This window comes from Armigeres subalbatus, chromosome 2 (assembly GCF_024139115.2).
Source record: "Armigeres subalbatus isolate Guangzhou_Male chromosome 2, GZ_Asu_2, whole genome shotgun sequence".
NCBI classification, from domain to species: domain Eukaryota; kingdom Metazoa; phylum Arthropoda; class Insecta; order Diptera; family Culicidae; genus Armigeres; species Armigeres subalbatus.
In genome coordinates, this window is record NC_085140.1 from 337,078,423 (window position 1) to 337,103,878 (window position 25,456).

General features: G+C 41.4%; 1 protein-coding gene across 5 annotated transcripts in view; it reads right to left on the minus strand.

Annotated features, from left to right (window-relative positions):
• The window catches only part of LOC134212817 (leucine-rich repeat and fibronectin type-III domain-containing protein 3), a 557,799-nt gene that overhangs the window by 24,452 nt on the left and 507,891 nt on the right, over positions 1-25,456 (minus strand). For all 5 annotated transcript variants that reach the window (XM_062691021.1, XM_062691022.1, XM_062691018.1 and 2 more), the window contains 5 exons: positions 5,449-6,109; positions 4,431-5,381; positions 3,820-4,370; positions 3,399-3,755; positions 3,088-3,235 (listed from right to left, as the gene is read on the minus strand). In XM_062691021.1, coding sequence (XP_062547005.1) covers positions 3,088-3,235; positions 3,399-3,755; positions 3,820-4,370; positions 4,431-5,381; positions 5,449-5,607 — 2,166 coding nt within the window. In that variant the 5' untranslated portion in view covers positions 5,608-6,109. The remainder of the gene's footprint in view (positions 1-3,087; positions 3,236-3,398; positions 3,756-3,819; positions 4,371-4,430; positions 5,382-5,448; positions 6,110-25,456) is intronic.

Here is a 25,456-nt window from a genome sequence, read left to right on the forward strand (position 1 = left end):
AACAAGAAAGTTAAGAGGGTTCAAATCCGGGAAGCAGGGAGGTCGCAAAGTTTTGTCCAAAAAGTCGATGAAATTGTCACATTTTCCGTGAATAAAGGGTTATCGTCTTATTGGAACATGTAGGGCTGATCTCCGTCTTATCACCGGGCCACTGGGGGTATCAATCTTCCCTAAAATCTCAGTTTTGTAGTACACCGCAATGATTTTGACCTTCAAAAAATGCTGTTTACAATGCCCCAATCCATTTTTACGGCGCGTAATAAACAAACAACAAGTGACAGAATGTCAACACCACACACCACAAAATAAAACACATATTCATAACTCCACATTCACGTTGAGATTGAACAAAAGTAGCCAAAGCCGAACGTCAAAGACGAGACACAGAGTACACTGTGAAAAACATGCAACATAGTGTGCCCTTTTGCACATTGTATCACGAAGCGTTTGAAGCGTCGTGGTCTTGATTGACACCTCTCGTTGACGACGTCATTATTGGTACCTACGAATCCCATATTCATTGCATTTTTAGAATTCTAGATCAGTTCTCAGCATTTCTGAATATATCAACCTGCGAGAATTTCTTAATTATTTCTAAAAGACTCATCATGAAGGGAATATTTCATTCATTAACTTTTCCCGATGGTTTTGATAATTTTTTAATGAATGTGAAGGAAAACTTGAATAATGTTCCTGTAGGCAATTCTGATACTTTTTTAAAGATCTACGTCAGTCAGTGATACAAATTTTTGGAAGCCTATGTAGATTCTAGCGGTTTTATAACAGTTCATAGAGTCTGTAAGCCTATAAGATTTTTTGAAACTCCGTAAGAAGAATTTATAAAGATTCCTGGAAATTCCACCTGTACGAATTTCTCTGAACAAAATATAAAAAATAATTTTCCGAAACAACAAAGCAATCGTTAAATAGAAATGAAAAACAGATTTATTGATTTAAAAATTTACATTTTTTCACATAGGATTTTTTTCTTTTTTGTATTCAAAAATATTTCTGTCGCTATCGATCAAAGGTTGCACATAATGTACACTTAACATCTAGAATTAGACAACGGACAGGACATTTACACTCAGTGGATCAGCGGAATATCAGAAATATTCCCCTTTACGATAAGTTTTCACCTTACTAGGGCGGTACTTCTTCTTCTTATTGGCATTACATCCCCACACTGGGACAGAGCCGCCTCGCAGCTTAGTGTTCATTAAGCACTTCCACAGTTATTAACTGCGAGGTTTCTAAGCCAAGTTACTATTTTTGCATTTGTATATCATGAGGCTAACACGATGATACTTTTATGCGGGGAAGTCGAGACAATTTCAATCCGAAAATTGTCTAGACCGGCACCAGGAATCGAACCCAACCACCCTCAGAACCATGATTTCATAATTGACTATTTTTGGTTAAATTGTATATGAAAATGTGCTACTTGAAGGGGATTCAAGACATACATCTAAAAACCACGAAATCGTAGGAAAAGGGGACAGTATTCAGTAAAATACTACATCAACCATATTGGGAGAGGAAGATTAAAAATCAGCAAAAATATAAACACGTGGCTTTTGGATAGCTTCTTGGTCAAAAACGATTTCCATCGAAGAGACTAAAATTGGTCTTTGTTTCAGAATTGTGTTCGATGAAGCAATTTTAAATATTTCATCTCTGAAACGGGTTATAAATTTTGTGTGCCCGACTTAGCGACTTGCATCAATAAAATACAATGATCCAGAATCTTTGCGTTTTCTCAGCCCCTCTCTAGTAAGTAAAATAATGAGAGCAATGGATCGTTTTTCCAATTTTCTCGAATATTCAGAACAGACTTGTCCCAACCGATAGACTGCAAGATCATCGCTGTTTCATTAGATTGCTTTGAATGAAACATTTCATATAATCTTGTTCTATTCTGGACTATGGGAGGTTTTTATTTTAATACTCGTTGAATTAATTATTCGAAAAAACCACCCCTGGGTACTCTGTATTTGTGTATTTATTGTTGTGACTATTAATGGTAAAAAATATTTAAAAAAAAATCATCTACTGAAACACCGTCCCGGTTCAAGCGAATGAATGCTCCCGAATCCGGCAAATAAGTTGACATGTTGTTTATTTGAAATTAAATTCGTCTCGCTCGGGACGGGAAAAAGTTGCTGCTCAATTTGTGCCTTTTCGCAGTGGAAACATTCAAAACCGAAAGGAAAGTAAACATGATCCTTTGATTTTCATGCCATTTCGCCAACAGTAGTTCCATCAAAGTGAACTTTCTCCGTGTTTGAGTAAATTCCGCGAACAACCTTCATGCTTCAATGGTGAGAATTTAAAAATAATTGGTACCGAAAAGTTCTATCTGCATCCTAAGCATAAAAAAATGTATTTAATGTAATGTAATTAAGGTGAAAATTGGATCATTCGCGTGAAAACAATATGACATTTTGGTTTCCAAACAAATTCAAGATATTTATGCCAAAAATAAATATTTATGGTTGTATGATTGGAAAAAATATAGGTTAACGAATAAACATAGAAAATAAAGATAATGAAGCCTTGCGTTATAAATGCGTTATAATACAGTCTAAAAAACAGAATCTTTGATCTGTTAAAACAGATAAACAAATCATAATTTGAGTGCAGAAAGTCGAGTACAGCAGAGCCATATATAGGCTCAGCTAAAGGCGAGTGTGCTCTATATCTCTTGCATCACTCCTTCTCACTATTACCACATACTAAATAACGATTTGTACAAAATGTTCAAATACTTCTCTCTTAATTTAAATAGCTACTACGACATTATTCAGAATTATGAGATAACCTAATTTATAGTCTACTTATTAATATTATTAATACTATTTATTCAATGCAGTGAGTTTTTTGGTTAAACAAACATTTGTTATTATTGTCACTACTTCAGAACGCCAAACGAAATCATAAAGCAGATTAATCGTTTACAATTACCTACTAACCAAAAACGCTTTGTTAAACTAAAAACACATAAAATAAACCCACTTAACAGGACATCCACACTCAAAGCTTGGTAATCGTTAGTTTGTTACGGTTGCCAAAAAAGCTGCGCTTTACCTTGTGAGAGTTGAAGGCGGACAGGGTTGCCAGCGAGCCAAGCGGTCCGTTCGGGCTCGGCGTAGGGCCGCAGCAATTCACCGGCAGCCCCGCAATCGGGAGAGCACTTTTCTGCTGGGACAGCGACTGCAGCTGTTTCGACCGCCGCCTGAAAAAGATCCTTCCGTTGTAGAAGCGCATCGACGCGAGGTTTAGGAGAAAAATCGTGCGGAGAAAGGAAAATCGTGCAATTTTGATCGAGGATGAGAACCAATAAATTTTGAAAATGAAAGATCCAAAATAATAGTTTTGTAAAAAATGAACACACATACCTGCTGGCGGCGATGAATACGATCACCGCAACGAAGATAGTACCGCAGATGGCCGCACTGGCCGCGATCGTTATCTTGTCCATATTGGAAGCGGGCGATGCGACGGTTCGCACCTCGCGACACTGACTGTAAGGCACTGTGTCGGGCGTCACGTTGATCTCCTCCAGCGATACGACACACACAATGATGCACTCAGCCGTGGGAACGTTCTTGATCTTGAACTCCCGCTCGCTGGCCTCTAGTGGCGGTCCCTGTTTGAAGTTCTTATCGCCGAACAGGCGATAAACAACACGGAAGCCTAGAATGTTGGCGGTGTCCGAGTCCCACTGGATGATGACCGAGCTGTCCTGGCGGGAACTGTTTGGTGGAAAAAGGCTTAGCATCCTGTATGAAGTCTCAATGATGTATACAAAGGTCTCACCTGAAAGCGTTTTTAACTTGAACCTCCTTGGTGTCATCGACCTGAGTGCCTCGTTGTGGTGGGAATCCCAGAACCAATGGTGGTCTTTGCTTGTGAGGAGGAGAATTGTTGTTGTTGCGCCAATTGTTGTTCTTGACGCTGGCCTTAGTGGTGGTCGTCGTCGTTGCTGCCGTCGTACTCTGTTTGGTCGTAGACTGTGTTGTAGTTGTTAGTGTGGTACTCTCGGTGGTCGTGGTCGGTGGTTGTGTTTCTTGGGAAGACGACGAAGACAGTGGTGTAGTGGTCGGTGCAGTCGTCGATAGAATAGTGGTGCTGCTAAGGGTGGTGTTCGTTGCAAATGACGTTGGTGGTAGAGTGGTAAGAACTGTGGTTGGTCGAGGACTGGTGGAGGCGGTCTTTGGAAGCAGTGAGTCAACGACACCTACCGGGCCTTCGATGCTGACCTCAGCATCCGGACAGGTTAGTTCTTCCGGTTGGATCGAGTAGAAACCGCGATCGCGGAAACGGTTCGGAGACCCGCAGAACTGTGGGTTACGTTCGCGAGAGGTGACCTGATATTTGGGAATGGATATTAGAATTGGGCCTACAAATGTCTCGCAAATGGCACTTACCTGCAAATCACCATTCCGAATCCACTCGGCGACCCAACGGAGCTTACAATCACAGTGTAGAAAACGACCTCCCAACGATAGGCCCCGCAGAGTTCGATTCAAATGAAGGAGAGCTTTTTCAGGCACTGTTGGAAGGGGATTGCCATCGAGGGCTAGCAGTGTGACGGCAGGATTGCCGCGGAATGCCGTTTCCGGCAAGGCAGTAAGCAAATTGAAACCTATATCGAGCACTCGTAGCTCGCGCAACGAGTGAATAGCACCAACGGGAAATTCTGCTAGCAGATTGTTCAATAAGCTCAACGAGCTCAGTGTCTTCCGGATACCGGAAAAGGCAGTTTCGCCTAGACTTTGAATAACGTTGCGCTCTAGGTTGAGCGCCGTCAAAGCATCCAGGCCCTCGAATGTTCGCATACCGGCTGGTCCCGGCAGTTCTCGTATACCGTTCTGCGATAGATCGAGGAATGCGAGCAATTTGAGTCCTCGAACTGCTTCCGGCACTCGTTTTTGTTTGGAACCTTTCAGGTTTAGATTCTTTAAACTTTTCTCTAGACCGCGGAATGCGTAGGGTGCTAAGGTTACATTATTATCACTCAGCTTGAGCGTGGATAGCTTCGACAAGCCGTTGAAGGCATCGTTGGGGATTGTGTGTATTCGATTTTTGGACAAGTCCAGTAAATTTAGAATGTTGAGTATTTTGAGAGATCTGATAGGGACCTCTTCCAAAAGATTATCCTGCAGGTTCAGATTCTTCAGAATCTCTTCCTGGCCTTTGAATGCGAACTCATCGATTCTTCGGATCTTGCAGCTGCTCAGCTGGACATTGTATAGCTTGAGATTCTCGAAAACACCGCCCTCTAGCTTTTCAATGGTCGAGTTATTGATGTAGAGCAAATCGAGTGGCGTCACTCGGGCGTACTTATCTAAGGCTTCGACTAACACGGGAAAATCGACCTGTAAGGCAAAGTGATTGTTCAAATTGTGTATTGTGCAGTCCTCAGCAACAGTCCTTAATACTTACTTGATCACATTGCACGGACAGCTCTTGTCCGAGGTTATAGGCACATAGACACGAAGTTTGCAGATCGGGAACTTCCCTCTGCCAGGGGCACTGAGCCAAACTGGAGTTGACGAACAGAAGCGTCGCAAGCAGTACGCTTACCCTGCGTAGCATTTCCATTACTTGACCTTACACACTAATTAACCAATTATTTAAAACTACGAAAACAGTAACAAGCCTACAAACAAATTAACAGGGCCAAGCCACACCCACTGTTAAAGTCGGTGGAGGCTCCCAAAGAAAACTATTCAAAATCAAACAAAAAAGTTTTCTATTCCAGTTCGAACCGATACGTGGCGTCGACTAACTGGCAATTGCAGTAATTTTCAAGATGAGATCGGTCAACCATCGGTGGCTAACCAAGTGGGATCTCATTGGAAATCGAAATTGATTACTATGGTTCGATTGCTATCGCAGTGCAGTAATGCACGTAAAAGTTGCGTGGCTCTTTACCGCGCACTATTTCGCGTGCCTCCGATGATCTGGGATGAAACGCGTGACTGGATTTTCCGCCTGCTGCCGCTACTTACTATCGGCACGGATCCAATCCCGGCGGCCTTTCTGATGAAGCTGTTCGTTATGCTGATGAAGTTGTTGTGGTACGATCCGCTGACGGTGCAATCTGCAATTGAAGGCACGGAGAAGAAAAGAGAGAAGCAATGTACAAATCCGTTATAATGCACCAGCCAAAGAGGCTGCCGATGTTGCTAAATATGATTGATGATAAGTTTGCTTTTTCCGCGCGGATCTGGGAGGGAGGAAAGCTACCGCGTCAAAGCGGAAGATTATGAATTGCGATTAAACAGTGTGAAGTTCAATGTTGCCGATGTTGGACGCAGACCCATCTATCGAACCGTGGTCATCAATTTCTATTAAAGCAGGAACCACTTTAGCTAATGGGGTTGCTCTATGGGCGAGAAGGCAGAGACAGTCAATGAAAAGTACCAACTTGACCTGGAAGGACTACGAGAGTGGTGAAGTGCTTTTCCGTATGAGTCACGTTGGGTTCACAAGTCGACGACGGGAAACGAGGATGATGACGCAGAACATGTCACACAGTTTTTAATCTTTGTTATATCTTCCTGTCCGCATCGATCTCTGGGGATCTATTTGTCGAGAGAAACGTGGGTTGACGTATGGTGGTTTCGAAAAAAAAATGAACGAGTGCTTTGTCAATGATGCTGGAGGATGTCAGAGCAAGTTATCGAGAATTGGCTTGAAATTTGTCATGTGAAAATGTAACTCGACAATATGGATTTAAAGATTATCATTATTGGTTGGTTTATTCACGGACTTTTGTAATCGATTTCTTCTTGAAATAAATGGATAATGGAAAACCAATTATGTTTGGGATAGATAAAGCCGCTGCAGATCTTATTCAGAACATGACTCAAAATATGCACTCGTTTTTGCCAAAATCGATTTTTTTAGAAACTGCTGCAATGCATTCATATGAACGAAAATAGATGAGAATTGATGAAAATAGAGGAATCTATTATCCTAAAGTGATATTCTGACCTCGTGAATGTGTTTTTTCTTGATTTTCATAATGCGAAAAAGGCATCACCAACGCCTGATGGTTTAATCTAGTTTTGTTTTATTTCTTTTCTGCTTAAAAATATAAAGCTTTATTTGATGATAATAAAAAGTTTCTAAAATAGTTTCTAATATATTCTTCTCAAGTTTCTTTCCAAAACCTTCAAGAACTTTCTTAAGGTCTTCGATAGTTTGAATAAATTTTAAAATCGAAACAATGTATTGTTCCATTGCAATGGTACATACCATAAATACGGAAAATCATTCAAATAATCCGATTAGCAAGAGCGTACTCTCATTAGAGAGTCATCTTCTATTATTATTAAAATACGTATTTAAAAAGAAAAGTCATCTACACGTCTAAACTCGTGCTTTAAAAGAATTGATTATTTACGATGGAATAATATAAAACTGCTAGCCATTTCTCCGCATCTTCACATCCAATATTCCGCGGATTGCAAATTTTCACGGTATGACATTTGACGGATTCTACTATTTTAGGGAAATGTACAGTTTTACAAATTGACGTTTTTCTAGATGACAATGATGTTCATCAACAGTTTAAGTGAATGGAGTAGTATGAAAAAAGATTTCATTACAATAAAAATATTATTGCGATCTCTTCAAGTAAAAAAAAATCGATTGTTGAAATTTTCAGAAATTTTCGCAAATATTGTTATTTTGCCTAAGTATTTTTGTCTTTTTTTATTATTTTAATTTGAATGAAAGATAATCGTAATTTATAATACTCATATCCTCTCTTATAACGAGCAAACGTGTTTTTAAAGAAGGCTTTATACTGGATAATCACGTTCATTTAATTTACAGAATGAATTATCTCTTCTCAGAAGCCTCCTTTCAAGAGGCTCAGAGCCTCCTTTCAAGAGGCCTCCTTTCAAGCCTCCTTTCAAGAGGCTCAGGCCTCCTTTCAAGAAGCTCAGAAGCCTCCTTTCAAGAGGCTCAGGAAGCCTCCTTTCAAGAGGCTCAGAAGCCTCCTTTCAAGAGGCTCAGAAGCCTCCTTTCAAGAGGCTCAGAAGCCTCCTTTCAAGAGGCCCAGGCCTCCTTTCAAGAGGCCAGAAGCGTCCTTTCAAGATGCCCGGAAGCCTCCTTTCAAGAGGCCCGGAAGCCTCCTTTCAAGAGGCCCGGAGGCCTCCTTTCAAGAGGCCCAGAAGCCTCCTTTCAAGAGGCCAGAAGCCTCCTTTCAAGAGGCCCAGGCTTCCTTTCAAGAGGCCCGGAAGCCTCCTTTCAAGAGGCTCAGAAGCCTCCTTTCAAGAGGCCCGGAAGCCTCCTTTCAAGAGGCCCAGGCCTCCTTTCAAGAGGCTCAGGCCTCCTTTCAAGAGGCCCAGAGCCTCCTTTCAAGAGGCCCAGGCCTCTTTTCAAGAGGCCCGCAAGCCTCCTTTCAAGAGGCCCGAAAGCCTCCTTTCAAGAGGCCCAGGCCTCCTTTAAAGAGGCCCGGAAGCCTCCTTTCAAGAGGCCCAGAAGCCTCCTTTCAAGAGGCCCGGAAGCCTCCTTTCAAGAGGCCCAGGCCTCCTTTCAAGAGGCCCAGGCCTCCTTTCAAGAGGCCCAGGCCTCCTTTCAAGAGGCCCAGGCCTCCTTTCAAGAGGCCCAGGAAGCCTCCTTTTAAGAGGCCCGGAAGCCTCCTTTCAAGAGGCCCAGGCCTCCTTTCAAGAGGCCAGAAGCCTCCTTTCAAGAGGCCCAGAAGCCTCCTTTCAAGAGGCCCAGGAAGCCTCCTTTCAAGAGGCCCAGAAGCCTCCTTTCAAGAGGCCCAGGCCTCCGTTCAAGAGGCCCGGAAGCCTCCTTTCAAGAGGCCCAGAAGCCTCCTTTCAAGAGGCCCGGAAGCCTCCTTGCAAGAGGCCCAGAAGCCTCCGTTCAAGAGGCCCGGAAGCCTCCTTTCAAGAGGCCCAGAAGCCTCCTTTCAAGAGGCCCAGAAGCCTCCTTTCAAGAGGCCAGAAGCCTCCTTTCAAGAGGCCCGGAAGCCTCCTTTCAAGAGGCCCAGGCCTCCTTTCAAGAGGCCCAGGCCTCCTTTCAAGAGGCCCAGAAGCCTCCTTTCAAGAGGCCAGAAGCCTCCTTTCAAGAGGCCCAGGCCTCCTTTCAAGAGGCCCAGAAGCCTCCTTTCAGGAGGCCCAGGCCTCCTTTCAAGAGGCCCAGAAGCCTCCTTTCAAGAGGCCCGGAGGCCTCCTTTCAAGAGGCCCAGAAGCCTCCTTTCAAGAGGCCAGAAGCCTCCTTTCAAGAGGCCCAGAAGCCTCCTTTCAAGAGGCCCAGGCCTCCTTTCAAGAGGCCAGAAGCCTCCTTTCAAGAGGCCCAGGCCTCCTTTCAAGAGGCCCGGAAGCCTCCTTTCAAGAGGCCCGGGAGCCCCCTTTCAAGAGGCCCAGAAGCCTCCTTTCAAGAGGCCCATATGCCCCCTTTCAAGGGGCCCCGAAGCCTCCTTTCAAGAGGGCCAGAAGCCTCCTTGCAAGAGGGCCAGAAGCCTCCTTTCAAGAGGCCCGGAAGCCTCCTTTCAAGAGGCTCCCGAAGCCTCCTTTCAAGAGGCTCAGAAGCCTCCTTTCAAGAGGCTCAGCCTCCTTTCAAGAGGCTCAGAAGCCTCCTTTCAAGAGGCTCAGAAGCCTCCTTTCAAGAGGCTCAGGCCTCCTTTCAAGAGGCTCAAGCCTCCTTTCAAGAGGCTCGGAAGCCTCCTTTCAAGAGGCTCGGAAGCCTCCTTTCAAGAGGCTCGGAAGCCTCCTTTCAAGAGGCTCGGAAGCCTCCTTTCAAGAGGCTCGGAAGCCTCCTTTCAAGAGGCTCGGAAGCCTCCTTTCAAAAGGCTCGGAAGCCTCTTTTCAAGAGGACCAGAAACCTCGTTTAAAGAGGCTTGGAAGCCTCGTTTCAAGAGGCTTGGAAGCCTCGTTCCAAGAGGCTTGGAAGCCTCGTTTCAAGAGGCCCGGAGGCGTCCTTTCAAGAGGCTCGGAGGCCTCCTTTCAAGAGGCCCGGAGGCCTTTTTTCAAGAGGCCCTGTGGCCTCCTTTCAAGAGGCCCGGTGGCCTCCTTTCAAGTGGCTCGTAATTCTTATATCAAGAGCCTTGGAAGCGTCCTAGTGAGATGCTCAGAAGCAGGGTCTGCAGTTCGCTTCTTGGAGGCCGATAACCCAGGGGTACTACCGTCTGTCAATAGTACTAGGTTCGGAAGGTTGTTCCAATAACCATTAGTATTTACCTGAATGCAAAGTTTTTCCTCTAGAGGCCGGGAAGGTGGCTGGATGGTTGCCCAGATTCATTCCAGTAGGGGCGATTCAGGTGACATATCAGCTAGACCAGAGGTTTCCAAACGTTTTGGATATGCGACCCATCTAACAGAATCCCATATTGCTTGCGACCCACCCACCAGGTGCAAATGCATTGATTTTTAGAAATAAGATAAAAAAGAGATCGCACTTGATTAAACAAATCATAATAAATTGCTTATCCATCATTGTATTTTTTTTTCTATTTGAATTGAATATGGAATAGGATTTGAATTGGATTTAGATTTGATTAGAATTGGATTTGGATATGAATTTGATTTGCATTGGATTTGAATTTGATTTGGATTGGATTTGATTTAGATTTGGATTGAATTTGGATCGGATTTGAATTGGATTTGGATTCGATTTAGATTGGATTTGGCTTGACTTTGAATTGGATTTTAATTACATTTGGATTGGATATAGATTGGATTTGGATTGAATTTGGATTGTGTTTGAATTGGATTTAGATTCAATTAAGATTGAATTTGGATATGAGTTAAATTTGGATTAGATTTAATCTGGTTTTGAATTTGATTTGGATTAGTTTAATATTGGATTTTGGTTAGATTTGGATTGTAATGGACTCCATTCTATTATCGTATAACAAAAACGGCCATTGAGCTCGTAATGTTTGTTATTCTCCAATCATCCAATCATAAATTAGATCGTAATCTAAAAACCCAACTTAATTCACCTAGTGGTGATACTGCCTTTCTCGAATTTAGCCAAGACACCAACCTTATATGGCGCTTAAATAGTTCGATTCCATTTTCTTAATAACTCAAAAACGGAATGGTTTATCGTTAATCAAAAAGGCGTTGTCCCCTGTCGAATGCAACTTGTTGCGAGAAAATCAATCAAGAATTGCTATATGAAAAAGTGGCTAATGTTTTTCGGTTTTCGTGTGCACACGCAAACATACACACGGACAGACAGACATTTGTTCAGCTCGACGAGCTGAGTCGATTGGTATATAACATCATGGGTCTCCGAGACTTCTTTTAAAAGTTCGATTTTGGAGTGAAATGACAACTTTGCTGTACGAGAAAGGCAAAACTGGTATAGATTTGTGGGACAAAATAAGGACAAAACTATGAATCAAGATTTGTCTTTCGCGACCACTATCCCTCTGTGGGTCGCGAGCTAGACTGTTGTAGCACATGAGCTAGACTGTTGTAGGACGGGAGTAAAAACCCTTATTAGAAGTCCAGGCTATACACGCCGGAGGTCACGGAAAAAAATTTCAGAAAGGTCGGAGGATTTTTTAAAAAGTTGGTCTAGTTACCCGAGTTGGCGTGCCCGGGTGCCCTAGACGCTGGAACTGTAACTGACTTATTATTCTAGCTACTCTGAAATCGGCCTGAAGGGGGTGGAGGGGGGTTACCACCCGATATGGAGGATCTGGGGAGGAAACAGGAATCGCTTGTCTGTCTCGAAGACACAAGAGGCTCTTAACTTTGCGTTTGACTAGAGACTTGCATTCGAATAATGCGTCCCTCTTCCGTCTATCTCCGAGAGGCGGAACAGTTTCCTGTGGAAATTTGGGTCAATTTCCTGCAGAAAATCATCAGAATTTCTTGTTGAATCGGTTGGATACTGCGTTCAAAATTTATAAAATGCCTAAATGCCTTTCTCGCATTTAGCCAAGACACCATTATTTTTAATCTCGTAAGTGCAGCGTAAGCTTCTTCTTCGTGCTATGGAAAAACTGGAACTTGACCTACTTTTCAACTTAGTAATTTAATGGAATTTCTTTAGTTATTAATTGAAAGCTTTCTACGCCCACCATTAATGCCATTGCATTAGTATGCATCTTGTGTGGCAAATACAATGGATATACTACCGTGCACCCCCGGTAATATGACCGTTTTTAATCTGAACACTTTTTGGTTTGAACATCGTTCAAATTAAAAATGGTTCAAACGTCATTTAGCACGTGGAATCGAGAAAGGAAAAATGGAACATCGTGGAACGGAACGCAGAATCAAAACAAACTAGCAAAGAGAGCAGCTAGAAACCAATTTTGCGAATGCAAATAGAGTAACCAGAAGTTCAAATTAAAAATGAACCCCGTTAATTTGAATGAGGTATCGTTCAAATTATCGGGGGTCCACAAGCCAAGACACCATTTTTTAAAAATTAGTACTCAATTTTCTTCATAACTTTTAAACGCAATGGCCAATCGTTATCAAATTCAATAGCGATTCACAAGGCTTTCCTACCTTTTGTGCACACACGCAAACGCATACACACACTTACATTCGCACGGATGGACAGTTCGTCTAGCTGAGACTATTGGTATATAACACTATGGGTCACCGAGCCTTCTATGAAAAGTTCTTTTTTGTACGATATGTCCGGTACCTCACGAGAAAGTTCTTGTTTTAATGAATCAATTTTGCCTCCATCTATCAACAAAATTGTCCCTAATCCCTGACAATAGTGTAACGAACAACAACGGTTGATGTGCCAAATTACGAAATGGTCTAGCGGTATTCCGCGGAGTCATGTTCGCTCTATAATAGTAAGTTGCCTAACACGTTGCTGTAAGGATAATTGTTATTTAGGTTAAGATTAAAGACAACTCGCCTATTTCAACTCTATGCTACATACCTAATGCACAAACATATTTGATTCCTTTTATTCGTTGCAAATGATTCGTATGAAACTTAAATTATTCAATGCTTCCAATTATATCAAATCATACTTCGTCCTCATGATATTCTCAACAGCTCATCGAAATGAATCAATGCGCTTAGCGAAACATCCTACTGCTGATAATCGGTCTCCGTTGCCTACCGTAGCTGAAGGAGCAAATTAAAATTCAACAATCTTGAAATTAATTCGATTACCCAAGACACTCAACTTACATTGCGTTGAGCAATAATCGACTGATTTCTCGCGACATAAAAAAAACAAGCTATAAATCACCTCACCATGGATGGCGAGGTGATGTATCTGTCGCTGTCACACTGCCAACTGCCAAGAAGGACCACCGAAGGATTGAAGAAAAAGTCGCTCTCCTCCATTCTACACGGGGCGGAAAACTCGTCACGTCGTCGCCGTGTCGCACCAAAGCGGAAACCAATTGTGGCGCACCGTCCCCTGACATTGCCGACGAACACAACCCGCCACTAAGTCGGTAAGAGGAAATGATTTTACCTTTCCTCTAACGAGTGTTTTGCTGCTGCTGTTCTGTAATGGCACTGAAGGTATTCGGCAGTTATTGCTGTTGCTCCCATTCCAGACCGATGCTAGACAACTCGTTCTGATGTTCCGCGGCGGAATGGGTTGAAGAGTGGAAGGGATGCGATTATTGGAAACGATGAGACAGCTGAAATTTCGAGGAGCGTCATCGTCTTGTTCGGCAAGAAGGACGCCAAGTCAAAAAGTGATGGAGGGTGAAGAAAGGATTTCCCCTCCTGGCTAAGGATATTACCAACCGAACACCAGCTAGCTAACCGAATAAATCATTCCGGTAACATCTTTTTACCTTTCAATTTTGCAGCACAGCAAGTTGAGATAACTGACTCCTTTCCTCCCGCAATGGACGGAATGTTTGGGTAAACGATTATTGACTCTGTTGGCGTTTCGATGTTGTTGGGGAGAGCGGTGAGTTACCTCTATGGGTATGCCGCTTACCGAGAACAACCTCCTTGATCCACGGAAGAAAAGAAACGCCGAAGTTTGAAGAAATTACACTTTGATTACGGGACATTATCGCAGCTTGATAGGAGCGGGAGGTGTAATTGAAAGGAAGTTGTTTGTTGGGAAAATCGACAAAGTTGCGCGGAACTGCAATCTGTTGTTGATCGTTGGGATGATGAATGGTTTGCATTTGTCTTATTCAATATCGTCTTAGGGAACTTTTTATGGAGCATTCATGTTTTTAGATTTTTCAATTTATGTTTTGTTGAAATGTTTGTGATTACGATCGAAGTTGTCACTATTGACTAATTTACGATATTCTTTCTCGTTTAGAAATACGATTCGATTATTCTTGTCAGTTAGCAAACTAGAACTCGATTGTTTACCGTTGAATCGTGGCTATTTTTGCTATATATTATTAGCTTCGGGCTCCCTATAAGTTACGCTTGTTAACCCTTAATCGGATCATTCGTATAACATGCGAGATAAGCCAGAATTCGGTAATACAAGTTCATCACTTCAAGATGTACTTCGTAACCATCAGATCAACACACATTTTGATATTATCGTAAGTAATTTCACAATCGTCATAGTTTTCCTCAATCAAGTATTTCCCAGGTGCAACTCGTAACCTCAAACCTCACCATTTACCTGTTTAACGATACGAAATTAATATTTATAATTTTTAATGTCAGCCATTTACTAGAAAATAAAATTATAAGGCTTATTGGCTTATATAATTCCTTAAATTCAAATTCATTGTATCATCAAATTCAGGAACCATTGGTACTTTCATACAATTTCCATCACGGAATGAGTAGGGGTCTGTAATTATGAAGACTATTCTATTGGATAACAACGTACAAAACTAATCGAACATTGATTTGAACGAAACAGTAAATCAATTCTTTAGTGAAAGGGGCAATATTATCAACGACATGAGCCGATAAAGCAGCATTTGTATAGACCGGGAAGTAAGCAGTCTGACTGGATCGGAATGAGATTTAGAAGGCCACTTCAATTCGCGTTACCCTTTCTGCAATACTCAACTCAGCAAAACTATGGAAGTTTTCAAAAAAATAATTGCAACACCTGCTTTGAATATTACTTCATCGCTACTTTACATCATCTAAGCACTTCCATATTCCTGATTCGGATCTTTCCCACACCTGTAGATGAGAAAACAAACAAACCTTAAAACATTATTTAGCATTATATTTCGCGGAAAATTTCAAGCAAATCAATTAAAGAGCCATTCAGTGACCATCAATTGGTGCTCTGGAAGCTTTGAAATGTCAGGAATAGTGGAAATCTTCTCAGATATCTGTAACTATTTCAAAAGCATTTAATGTAGCAATGGAAAAATATAATCACTAATAGTTCAATCAAAAAATTGCCTATGTTCCGGGTATTAAACCACATTATGTGGAAGATTTTGATTTGAAAAATGTATTGGAGGTAACCACTTTCCCTTCGATGGAACCACGACCCTCAGTACGCTAGACTGGTGCTTTAACCAACTAAGCTGCAAAGGACCTCCGTTCCGTCGGCCTTTTCGCAACTTAGCGGTTACACAAATTGGACGCATAAGTCAAATAACTCACAATCCATTAGTCAAGCCAAGACCTGGACGATGCTCCTGGAGGACCAACGCGCACTGGCATTTTTCGAAAGGAAAATGTTGCGTACCATTTATGGTGGGGTGCAGATGGCGGGCGGTACGTGGAGGAGGAGGCGAATGAACCACGAGTTGCATCAGCTGTTGGGAGAACCATCCATCGTTCACACCGCGAAAATCGGAAGACTGCGGTGGGCCGGACACGTAGCCAGCATGTCGGACAGTAATCCGGTGAAAATGGTTCTTGACAACGATCCGACGAGAACAAGAAGGCGCGGTGCATAGCGAGCAAGGTGGATCGATCAGGTGGAGGACGATTTGCGGACCCTCCGCAGACTGCGTGGTTGGCGAAGTGCAGCCATGGACCGAGCTGAATGGAGAAGTCTTTTACGTGCAGCACAGGACACTCCGGCCATAGTCTGGTAATAAATAAAAAAAAACGACAGACCCCTCTCCCCCCCATAAGTGTTTACGTAATATGTGTACGGTTCCTAAGTAGCCTTTTTATTGCTCTGGGTAGCTACCAAGTAGGAATTTCTGAGCAATTGGTGAAAAAGAAAGGAAATAGATGAATAAGCCTTTTAAAATTGTATGTAAAGGCGATTTGAGACAACAAGTTGTGCGCTGAAGATTCGGAGCAACGATAAAATGATAAATTCTAGAAATATGTCTTAAAAGGCTTGAAGTTTTTTTTTCTAAAATAATGGAAAATGCGCTCGCATATGTAGCCATTTCCGGTGCTTTCTCCAAGAAAGTTGTGACATGTTTCTGAATCGTTAGTTTTAGCAATCTAAAAGCAGAATTAATATGCGAGTGTCATTCATAGATCCCAGATAATCAAAAGATCGTTCTAAGATTCAAGACATTTGAAAAAGTATACTGAATACGGCAGAAGGCGGCAGTGGGGTACAGATGGAAGATAATACATGATGGACGCTGCGGTAGGCCGAGTACATAATCAGAATGTCGGACAATAATTTGGTGAAAATGGTTCTCAATAACGGTCCAAGGAATACAAGAAAGCGATGGATGGGTGTCAGACCATTTGATCGAATAATTGATAAAATTAACATCTGAGAAATGAGTAGTCAATAGTGAGATATGAGAATAAGAAGAAAAGAGAAATGGAAAATTAGAAATAAGTAAGTAGCAAATCTTTTATGAACTTACTTTAAAGATAAAAAATCACGTAAATAAAGTATTTAATAAAAGTAAGTAGCGAACAATGAGAAATAGGAATAAAAAAATGAGAAGTAAGAAAAAAGAAGCGAGAACTGGGAAATGATAAATAAGGAGCAGGGATTCGACTTTTCGTTTCAATGATACCAAAGCAAGCGTTTTTCGGGCCAAGGAAAATCTTTTTTCGTTGTTTATGTTGAGGATCATCTTTCAACAATCAATCTTTTTTTTAGAATTAGTCTTAAAAGATAAACAAAAATCTGCCTATTAGACGAAAATCCTTTTTCGTTTCATCACTTTTACCTCTCACTTACTTTTCGCGAGAATTATCGCAAAACAATTACAAAATTGTATGACCGCGCCGGGATTCGAACCCAGAATAGTAACAATAATAGCTGTGGGGATGCGCTTCCTCTAGCCACACATTATCTGTATAAAAGCGTTAAGTTATTTGTTCACATAAGCTACTACCATTTGCATTTATGATGCCACGAAAAGACATGAATATGAAAGAAAAAGTGCAAACCAACGTTTAGCGGCAATCGAAGTTAGCGAAAAATGTTAATCACTCTCCAGGCTGTTTTTCTTTCCAGAAAAGCGATTTCTCCCCGAAAATTTTCATGAGGGAAAAACATGTGCTCCTGAGATTGAGTGAGCATTACAAACCCTGATAAGGAGTAAAGTACGAGTATTCAGAAGTGAAAAATGAAAAAAAAAAAAAATGTGGAGTGAGAAGTGGGACATGACGATTGAAGAGTTAGAAATTAATTCTTAAGCCTTTTTCTTTCCTTCTCCTTCATCCTTTCCACATCCTTTTTACTTTCTTCCTTCTTCTTTCTTTTCTTCATTCTTCTTTCTTTTCTTCCTTCTTCTTTATTTTCTTCCTTCTTCATTTATCCTTTCTGGTTCTTCCCTCTACCTTCTGCCTTCTTATTTTTCCCTTCTTTTTCCTTCTTCCGTTTTCCTACTTACTTCTGCTTTCTTTCATTTTCTTTCTTTCTATTTTCATTGTTCTTTTGTTTCTTCATTCATTATTCTTTTGTTCTCCTGTCTTTCACAGACCAGTTTAGTGAAGAACTGGGATGTTTACTTAAATAAGGAATATATACGAAAAAACTTCTCACAGTTCACTAATTACTTCTCAAGTCTCGCTTCTCCTTTCGTATATCCTAAATATCTTCCCTAACTTCCCATCTGTAGATTTTCATTTATTTCTTCTTTCTTCTTACTTTTCACATCTCGCCTCTCACTTCTCACCTATCACATTTTACTTTTCATCACTCACTTTTCACTCTTAATTGACGCAATGCTTTATAGTGATGAACTTAATAGTTGATAAAAAATCACTTAAATAAAGTTAAAAAAATAATTTCTTCTTAATTCAAACATCTCATTTCTCACTTTTCACTCTCACTGCTCACTTCTCATTTTGAATATCTCACTTTTCACTTCTCACGTCTACTTACTCATAACTCACTTGTCACTTCTCCCTGATCACATCTCACTTTTCACCACTCACTTCTTACTTCTCATTCCTCACTAATCACTACTTACTTCAAACATCTCATTTCCAATTTTACTACTCACTTTTCATTTCTCATTTTGAACTTATCACTTTTCACTACTCACATCTAATTACTCGTTACTCACTGTTCACTTCTCATTTCTCAGTACTCTCTTATTTCTTCCACTTCTCAATAATTCGAACATCTCACTTTTTATTTTTCACTACTTGCTTCTCACCTCTCATTTCTTATTACTCACTTCACACACATTTAAAAAGGAAATAAATTTCCACTATTCGGCCATACGACCAAATACTTTCATAAACTGCCTTGTTTTCTATGAGTAGTTATGGAACGGGTAGAACAGAAACAGCAAGGCCGTTCTGATCTCAGTTTACAAAAAAATAAATAAATTAAGTAGGGAGAAAGACGGCTTTGGCAGGTTTTGTTCTATTATTGGCAGGGGGTTTTTGTCGATCAAATTTTATGAAATTTGGCCACAATATTCTTTGATATGCAAAGAATGCTTAGGAATGCTAGTCAGTCATAAAAAACCCCCTTGCCAATAATAGAACAAAACCTGCCAAAGCCGTCATTCCCCATAATTTGCCACAAGAAAATTTTAAATAAAATGTGGTACTTAATTTTAATGCGATCGTGTTGAAGAAATTTAAATCGATCGTTTCAATCCATTTTGGTCTGAGCTAGAATATGAAATTAAAATGAACGGTGTAGATTAATTTTCTGTTTTTTATTCCTTTTTTATTTGCCAGGCACTTGGTGTTACTAAACCGCAGCTGTACCGACGCTTATGAGGTGGCTGGTCGTGCCCAACAGATACATTTTCAATACTTTCTGGCCTCATTAACCACATAACTGCTCACTTATCACTTTGAACATCTCACTTCTCACTTTGAACATTTCACTTTTCACCACTCACTTCTTACTTTTCATTTCTCACTAATCACTACTAACTTACTTCAAACATCTCATTTCTCATTTTTCACTACTCACTTCTCCCTTTTCACTGTGAACATTTCACTTTTCACTACTCACATCTAATTATACTCATTTTTGTACGTCACGTCATTTATCAGTACTATCTTATTTCTTCCACTACTCACTACTTTGAGCATCTCACATTTCATTTTTTACTACTTTGAGCTTGAGCTTGAGCTTGATTGACTGCTCGTAGTTGCTACTCCATTATGACCAGATCAGCTGTTCTTACACAGGGAACCAACAGATGTTTGCTTGGGACTAGCACGCATCTTCAATGTACAAGTACTGGTGATCTCATTTGTTCAAACCATACTGGCGCCCGCCACGTCAGAATGCAAGTCAATGTAGGGAAGGGGGAGGAAATGATGATGCAATCACTCGCCCACTGCAAGCCGAATATACCTCTGCACTTGCCACGAGTTCATGCGGAATTTGTTGGAATTTCTGGGTTAGGTTGGAGAGGCAGAGGTCCGTCTTGGTTAACGAGCTGCCAATGTGATAGATAGGAGAAGGTAACTGATGGAATTTCTTATTGGATGTAGGAAACGAGCTCTATAGTTCATTTCCAATTCTAGCAGATTACTGTTAGAATACTCAAGTTGAAGGTATAGGAATAGTAATGGAAACGGTATGGAAGTCCATTTCCAGTTCTAGCGATTGCTAGAACATGAGAAATAAAGAGAAAGATACAAAGTAGGAGAATGGAGCGGACCTGGGATTGAACCCACGACCTCCTGCGTATGAGGCAGAAGCAGTAGCCATATGACTACCAAGCCCACATCACTTTTCATTTTTTACTACTTGCTTTTAACCTGTCACTCCTCACATTTCACATCTCACTTCCTATTCCTTACTTCACACACATATTCGGCCATACGACCAAATGAACCTGAACCGATAGATAGATGGAAAATTATTTTGGGACCCTTCGTAGACGGCCTGGTTGTCTAGAGTAGTTATGGAGCTGGTAGATTAAAAACAGCAAGGCGGTTTAGATCTCAGTTTACAAATAAATTGTCACAACGATATTTAAAATAAAATGTTTGAATACTAAACCTTAATGTGATCGTGTTAAAGAAATATAACACGATCGTTTCAACGCATTTTGGTCTGTGCTAGAAAATGGAATTAAAATGAACGGTGTAGATTAATTTTTTGTTCGATTTCCATAAAGTGTTCAGAGAGAAACATCAGCAAGTATTATATTGGTACATGCATTGTTTTAGCAATGTTATCTATTCGGTTGAATTTAACAAGGGGAAGGGGGTGGTCGGTGGGTTTGTGATGTATTCTTCTAGGACAGGTGCTATATTTTTTCTTTTCAAACGATTGATAACTAAGCGAAAACGCCTGAAATGTTGATGCAAAAGTGAGAGCCTTCGAAGAAATGGACAAAATTAGATTAGATTCCACACCTAACAGTTTGTAACATATCACGCTTCACGATTTTGAAAGACATGCCCAACAGACACATCTTCAATAGTTTCTGGCCTCTTTAGCCATAACAGGAAGTATTCATGGAAACCTGGTCCCCACAAGGAAGCAGACAATTTTTGGTTGGATCAGAAACTCATCTTGCGACGTATCAAACTTCATTTTGAAGCCCAAGCCCAACAGATGATATTTTGAAAGTTTTCGCCATTGGCCACGTCTGGAAGTGTTCTTGGAAGCTTGGTTCCTTCACAATGGTGAACAAATTTTGATCAGCTACAAACCTAAAAACATTGGCCACGACTGGCAGGTTTCTAAGAACATGAGTATGGCGGAACCCTAGTGGATCGATTTGGTTGCAGCAACTCCAATGTGACTGGATTTGGTCGCATATGAGTCACAGTGACTGATTTGTGACAAGTGTGCTACTCGGAGTACTGTTTGATGTAGGTTTCGAAGCCATACTAATTTGTCCTCTTCTATGAGGGAATCGAATTCCCAGGAAGACTCTTGAACGTGCCAATCTTTTCCTAAAACAATCAATCTTTCAAAGCCTTCCATGCAGTTTGATAAGTCGCATATATCGGTTTAGGAACTAATCGATATTTCAATCTCAGGGAAGATTAAAGGTTTTAAGGTTTTCAGAAACACTTCTGGGTGGTATCAAAGTGTTCAAAAACATATGAAAATTAATCCGTTTGTTTTTTTTTCTTCAAAATCATGAAGTTTGATGAGGAGGAGTGTAGCCTAAGGAACCTTGTTCCCGGAACATCTTAAACCGGATTCTGATTATACGATTGTACCAAACCAGACCTCTGATCTTGTCATAAAACGAGTTAGTACTAGCATATTTAATTCCACGAAAAGAGCAGGTTTTAACCGGACCTGACCTAGGATCCATTCTGGTTAAATCCTACCGGATGAACATCATGGTTAAAACAAAAATGCTGGTGCTTCTTCTCTGAAAATTTTAGTTTCTTATTTTAGTTTAGTTTCTAAGGAAGTTCATAACCACTCTTCCCACCTCATGCGCAACAAACCTTCCAGATATTTGTTGATATTCAACGTAGTGGGCGTAATTATACTAGGCTTCGCATAATGTAGGTTACATGGAAAATAAAATGCCAAGATAAAAGCCTGGAAACTGTGGATAAATGAAAAGTTCCACATTTGGCGACCTAGCAACGCTAACCTATGATGTACCACGCGCCTCCACAAGCATCCACGCACCTACCACCCAAAGAAGACAAGCCGACGCGTAGTCCTTTTGCTTCCTCTGAGAACTACCAGCTGGAGGCGTTTGAGTTTTCCGGCAACATAACCAAAATACTTTTTTTTAATGTGGATATTATCAACATTTTATTGAAGAAACATGCCTTCATTTATTTGTTAAGCGATATTTTTCGACAGTGTTGTACACATTACAAAAGCGTGCGTGCAGAATATACAGATGTGTAATGAGTACCGGGTATATAGAGATTTGATGTTTATTTTGATTTAATTTATATTTAAGATGAAGAAAAACTTGGTACCCCGTCAATTAAGTACTGCACCAATACTACTGTCTCACTCTTTGCAAACTCTTCAAAAAATAAATAAAAACAAACAATAGATAACTTCTGACAAAGGGTATAAATAACCTCAAAGTGGCACTTAATCCTTCGCTCCATTAAATGAACGCACAAACACATGTTCGGCATCGTTATTATTTTTGCGAACTTCGCAGGAACAATAATTAACTTTTAATCGCTCTGTGGCAGCTACTAGAGAGCGGCTTACAAACGCCATCAACGGGGCGGTCCGGTTTATTGTCGATTCGCGGCAGAGCCAACAATTGCTGTTTCATAAATCATTCATACCGGTTAATGAATATTTTCACTGATGTGGATGCTGATAAACAGAGTGTCAAATGGCTTTATACTGATCTCGGTTGAAAACTGCTGTTTGTGAACATTCTTGAAATGATTTTTATAAAAAAATAATCTACTGATATTTCCAACTGATGTTCTTCAAGCGGATAACCACACATGGATTCGGCTTTAATTTCCATCCAATTATATAGCGTTTCTAAATATTGAATCTTGATCTTTGCATCCATGTCGGTCAACGCACGCCGCGAATGTTAATTGTTCGAACCGGGCAAACTTGATCCTGGTAGAAAATTACACCGCACCACGGATAGTGATTCATTTTTAATTAATTATGGACCAGCGGAGTTTGTTCATTCACCTTCAGGCTGGATCGGATTCCACTGGCAGAGCGTTCTTTATTCTCAGAAGAAAAAAAAAATCCAAGGTTCGTTTTAAACGGTTATATGCATGCCGTTTGACGTTTGAGATTCGTAGCAAATGTTCACCCTTCGAGGATTATTGCAGTAAAATACCGATTAAAACGAAGAGTTCTAGAGTCACGAATGAATAAAAGTCGGGAGTCATGTTTTCTTGTCGGAGAAGTAAATTCATTAAGGCGCATCACGTACTCCATTGTCGAATCGATTTGTAGATTAGTGGGTGTGAATACCTACTTACTGTTAGCGAAATTAAAATCGAATCGCAAACGCATGCCTAATTGCTACAAACGCGGGGGAATTTCGTTTGTTTAAATTGATTTTAACTTTGCAAAACAGTTTTTAAGTAGAGAGAGATGTCGAACAATGAATTATTGTTACCGTTATTAGTGTTGTTTTATTCGTTTATTTTATTCGAACCATAGCAATAGATGTCTTGTTTACTACACTTGGCAAGTTGCCATGAATACTTCTTCATGACCGCTTTTGTTCATCCAAATAGTTTTCTACAATTGTAGTATGCATCTATAAGAAGATTTAGCAAAATAAAAAATAACCGTGACCGTAGATGTCTCAAGTAACGACTATAATAAATATAGTAACAAAGGATAATTTCAAGATCCTACAAGGGCCATGTCAGGATTTACGATTATATCACTGACTGTAATCCTCGCATATAAAATTGCTTATCGTCTTACGGTGCTGTCCTCAACTATCCATTCATCCCATAGTCTGGCGTATAAAACCCCTCAGCATAAACAATTTATCCGGCAGCATCGCTGACCTTAATAATCAAAATTGAATATTTATGCTGCCAGTGAAACGAGATCCCATATTTACCGCTCTCTAGCAGCCCCATCACACCGTGAGCCACGCACATATGCTATCATCAATAAAAACGACAAAACTGCACCACATATAAAAGCCTGGCTGAGAGGGAAACGAAACGAAAGCTTATAACAGCTAAATAATCGCGCACATAAACTTGATCATGAAAAAAAAAGTATATTGCGCCGACCTCTAAAACAAAGACATGCAGCTAGGTTTTACGCTGCTTTTTTCTAGGGGGAGGTGGTCCGCAGTGAGTCAATCCAGAGCTTGATTAGGGGCCGTACACTAATTACGTAAGCAATTATTCTGGGTTTTTCAATCCCCCCTCCCCCCATGTAAGATTTCCCATACAAATCATTATATCATTATATGGAGCGTAAGAAAATGGCCGACCAACCCCCCTCCCCCCATAAGTGCTTACGTAATTAGTGTACGACCCCTTACTGGTTCCGGTCTAGGATGTTTTCGGGTGGGAAACATTCTCGACTTCTTGCGCTAGTGTACTCATCACACTTGCCACACAAGATACATACATACATACCAAAGGGACCATCGTCCCTAACCCCTAATCCCAAGACGTTAAGCGACCCGTGCCGAGGGGATGCATGGCCAGGGGGGTGAAATAATGAGCTAGGCCTTTAACGGAGCCTGTGGGGTACCTGGGCACCCTCCACAGTAATTGTCCCTTACCGCCTCATGCTGGGCTCTGGCGTGGTGGACCTCTTTTCCCGAGCAACTCGTGGGACCAAAATGGAAAACCAAGTCAATTCTTCAATTAGTGGTAGTAGTGCAGGCGACAACCCCTTCGCAAGAGGTGGGTTGTTCAGGTCTCCGCCTAGGAGGCGAGAGGCAATAGTCGGCATCTCGGTGCGCAGCGCCAGCGTGGGTCACTTAACCTTCTCCCCGGCTACACCGGTAGAGATTATGGACGGCCCATGGCTTGTGAGGGCGGTGAACCGCGAACGCGATGGGCTTTCGGCCTTCGAGGTGGCGACGGAACAGCTGGACGCCATCATCGACTTTGCGTTATCGAAGCATAATATCAGTAAGGACCTCAATTGGAGCTTGCTGAAACTTCGAAAGTCGATGTTGGACGCCAAGCTGGAGAGGGCGTTCGGGACGGCCAAGTGCAAAACCGTGAAATCCGCGGAGTCGAGGTCTACCCAGACTGAGGCCCAAGGATTCGCGGACTCGGGCAAGGTCGAATCGACCGAGGGCGTGCCAGCGAAGACAGTGGTGCCAAAGTCTACCCAGACTGAGGCTCAAGTATTCACGGGCACGTCGGGGGTGACTGCTCCAACGGAGCAGCTTGAGCTTGAGCTTGAGCTTGAGCTTGATTGACTGCTCGTAGTTGCTACTCCATTATGACCAGATCAGCTGTTCTTGCACAGGGAACCAACAGATGTTTGCTTGGAACTAGCACACATCTTCAATGTACAAGTACTGGTGATCTCATCTGTAAGGGTCATACTGGCGCCTGCCACATCAGAATGCAAGTCAATGTAGGGAAGGGGAGGAAATGTTGATGCAATCACTCGCTCACTGCAAGCCGAATATACCTCTGCACTTGCCACGAGTTCATGCGGAATTTGTTGGAATTTCTGGGTTAGGTTGGAGAGGCAGAGGTCCGTCTTGGTTAAAGAGCTGCCAATGTGATAGATAGGAGAAGGTAACTGA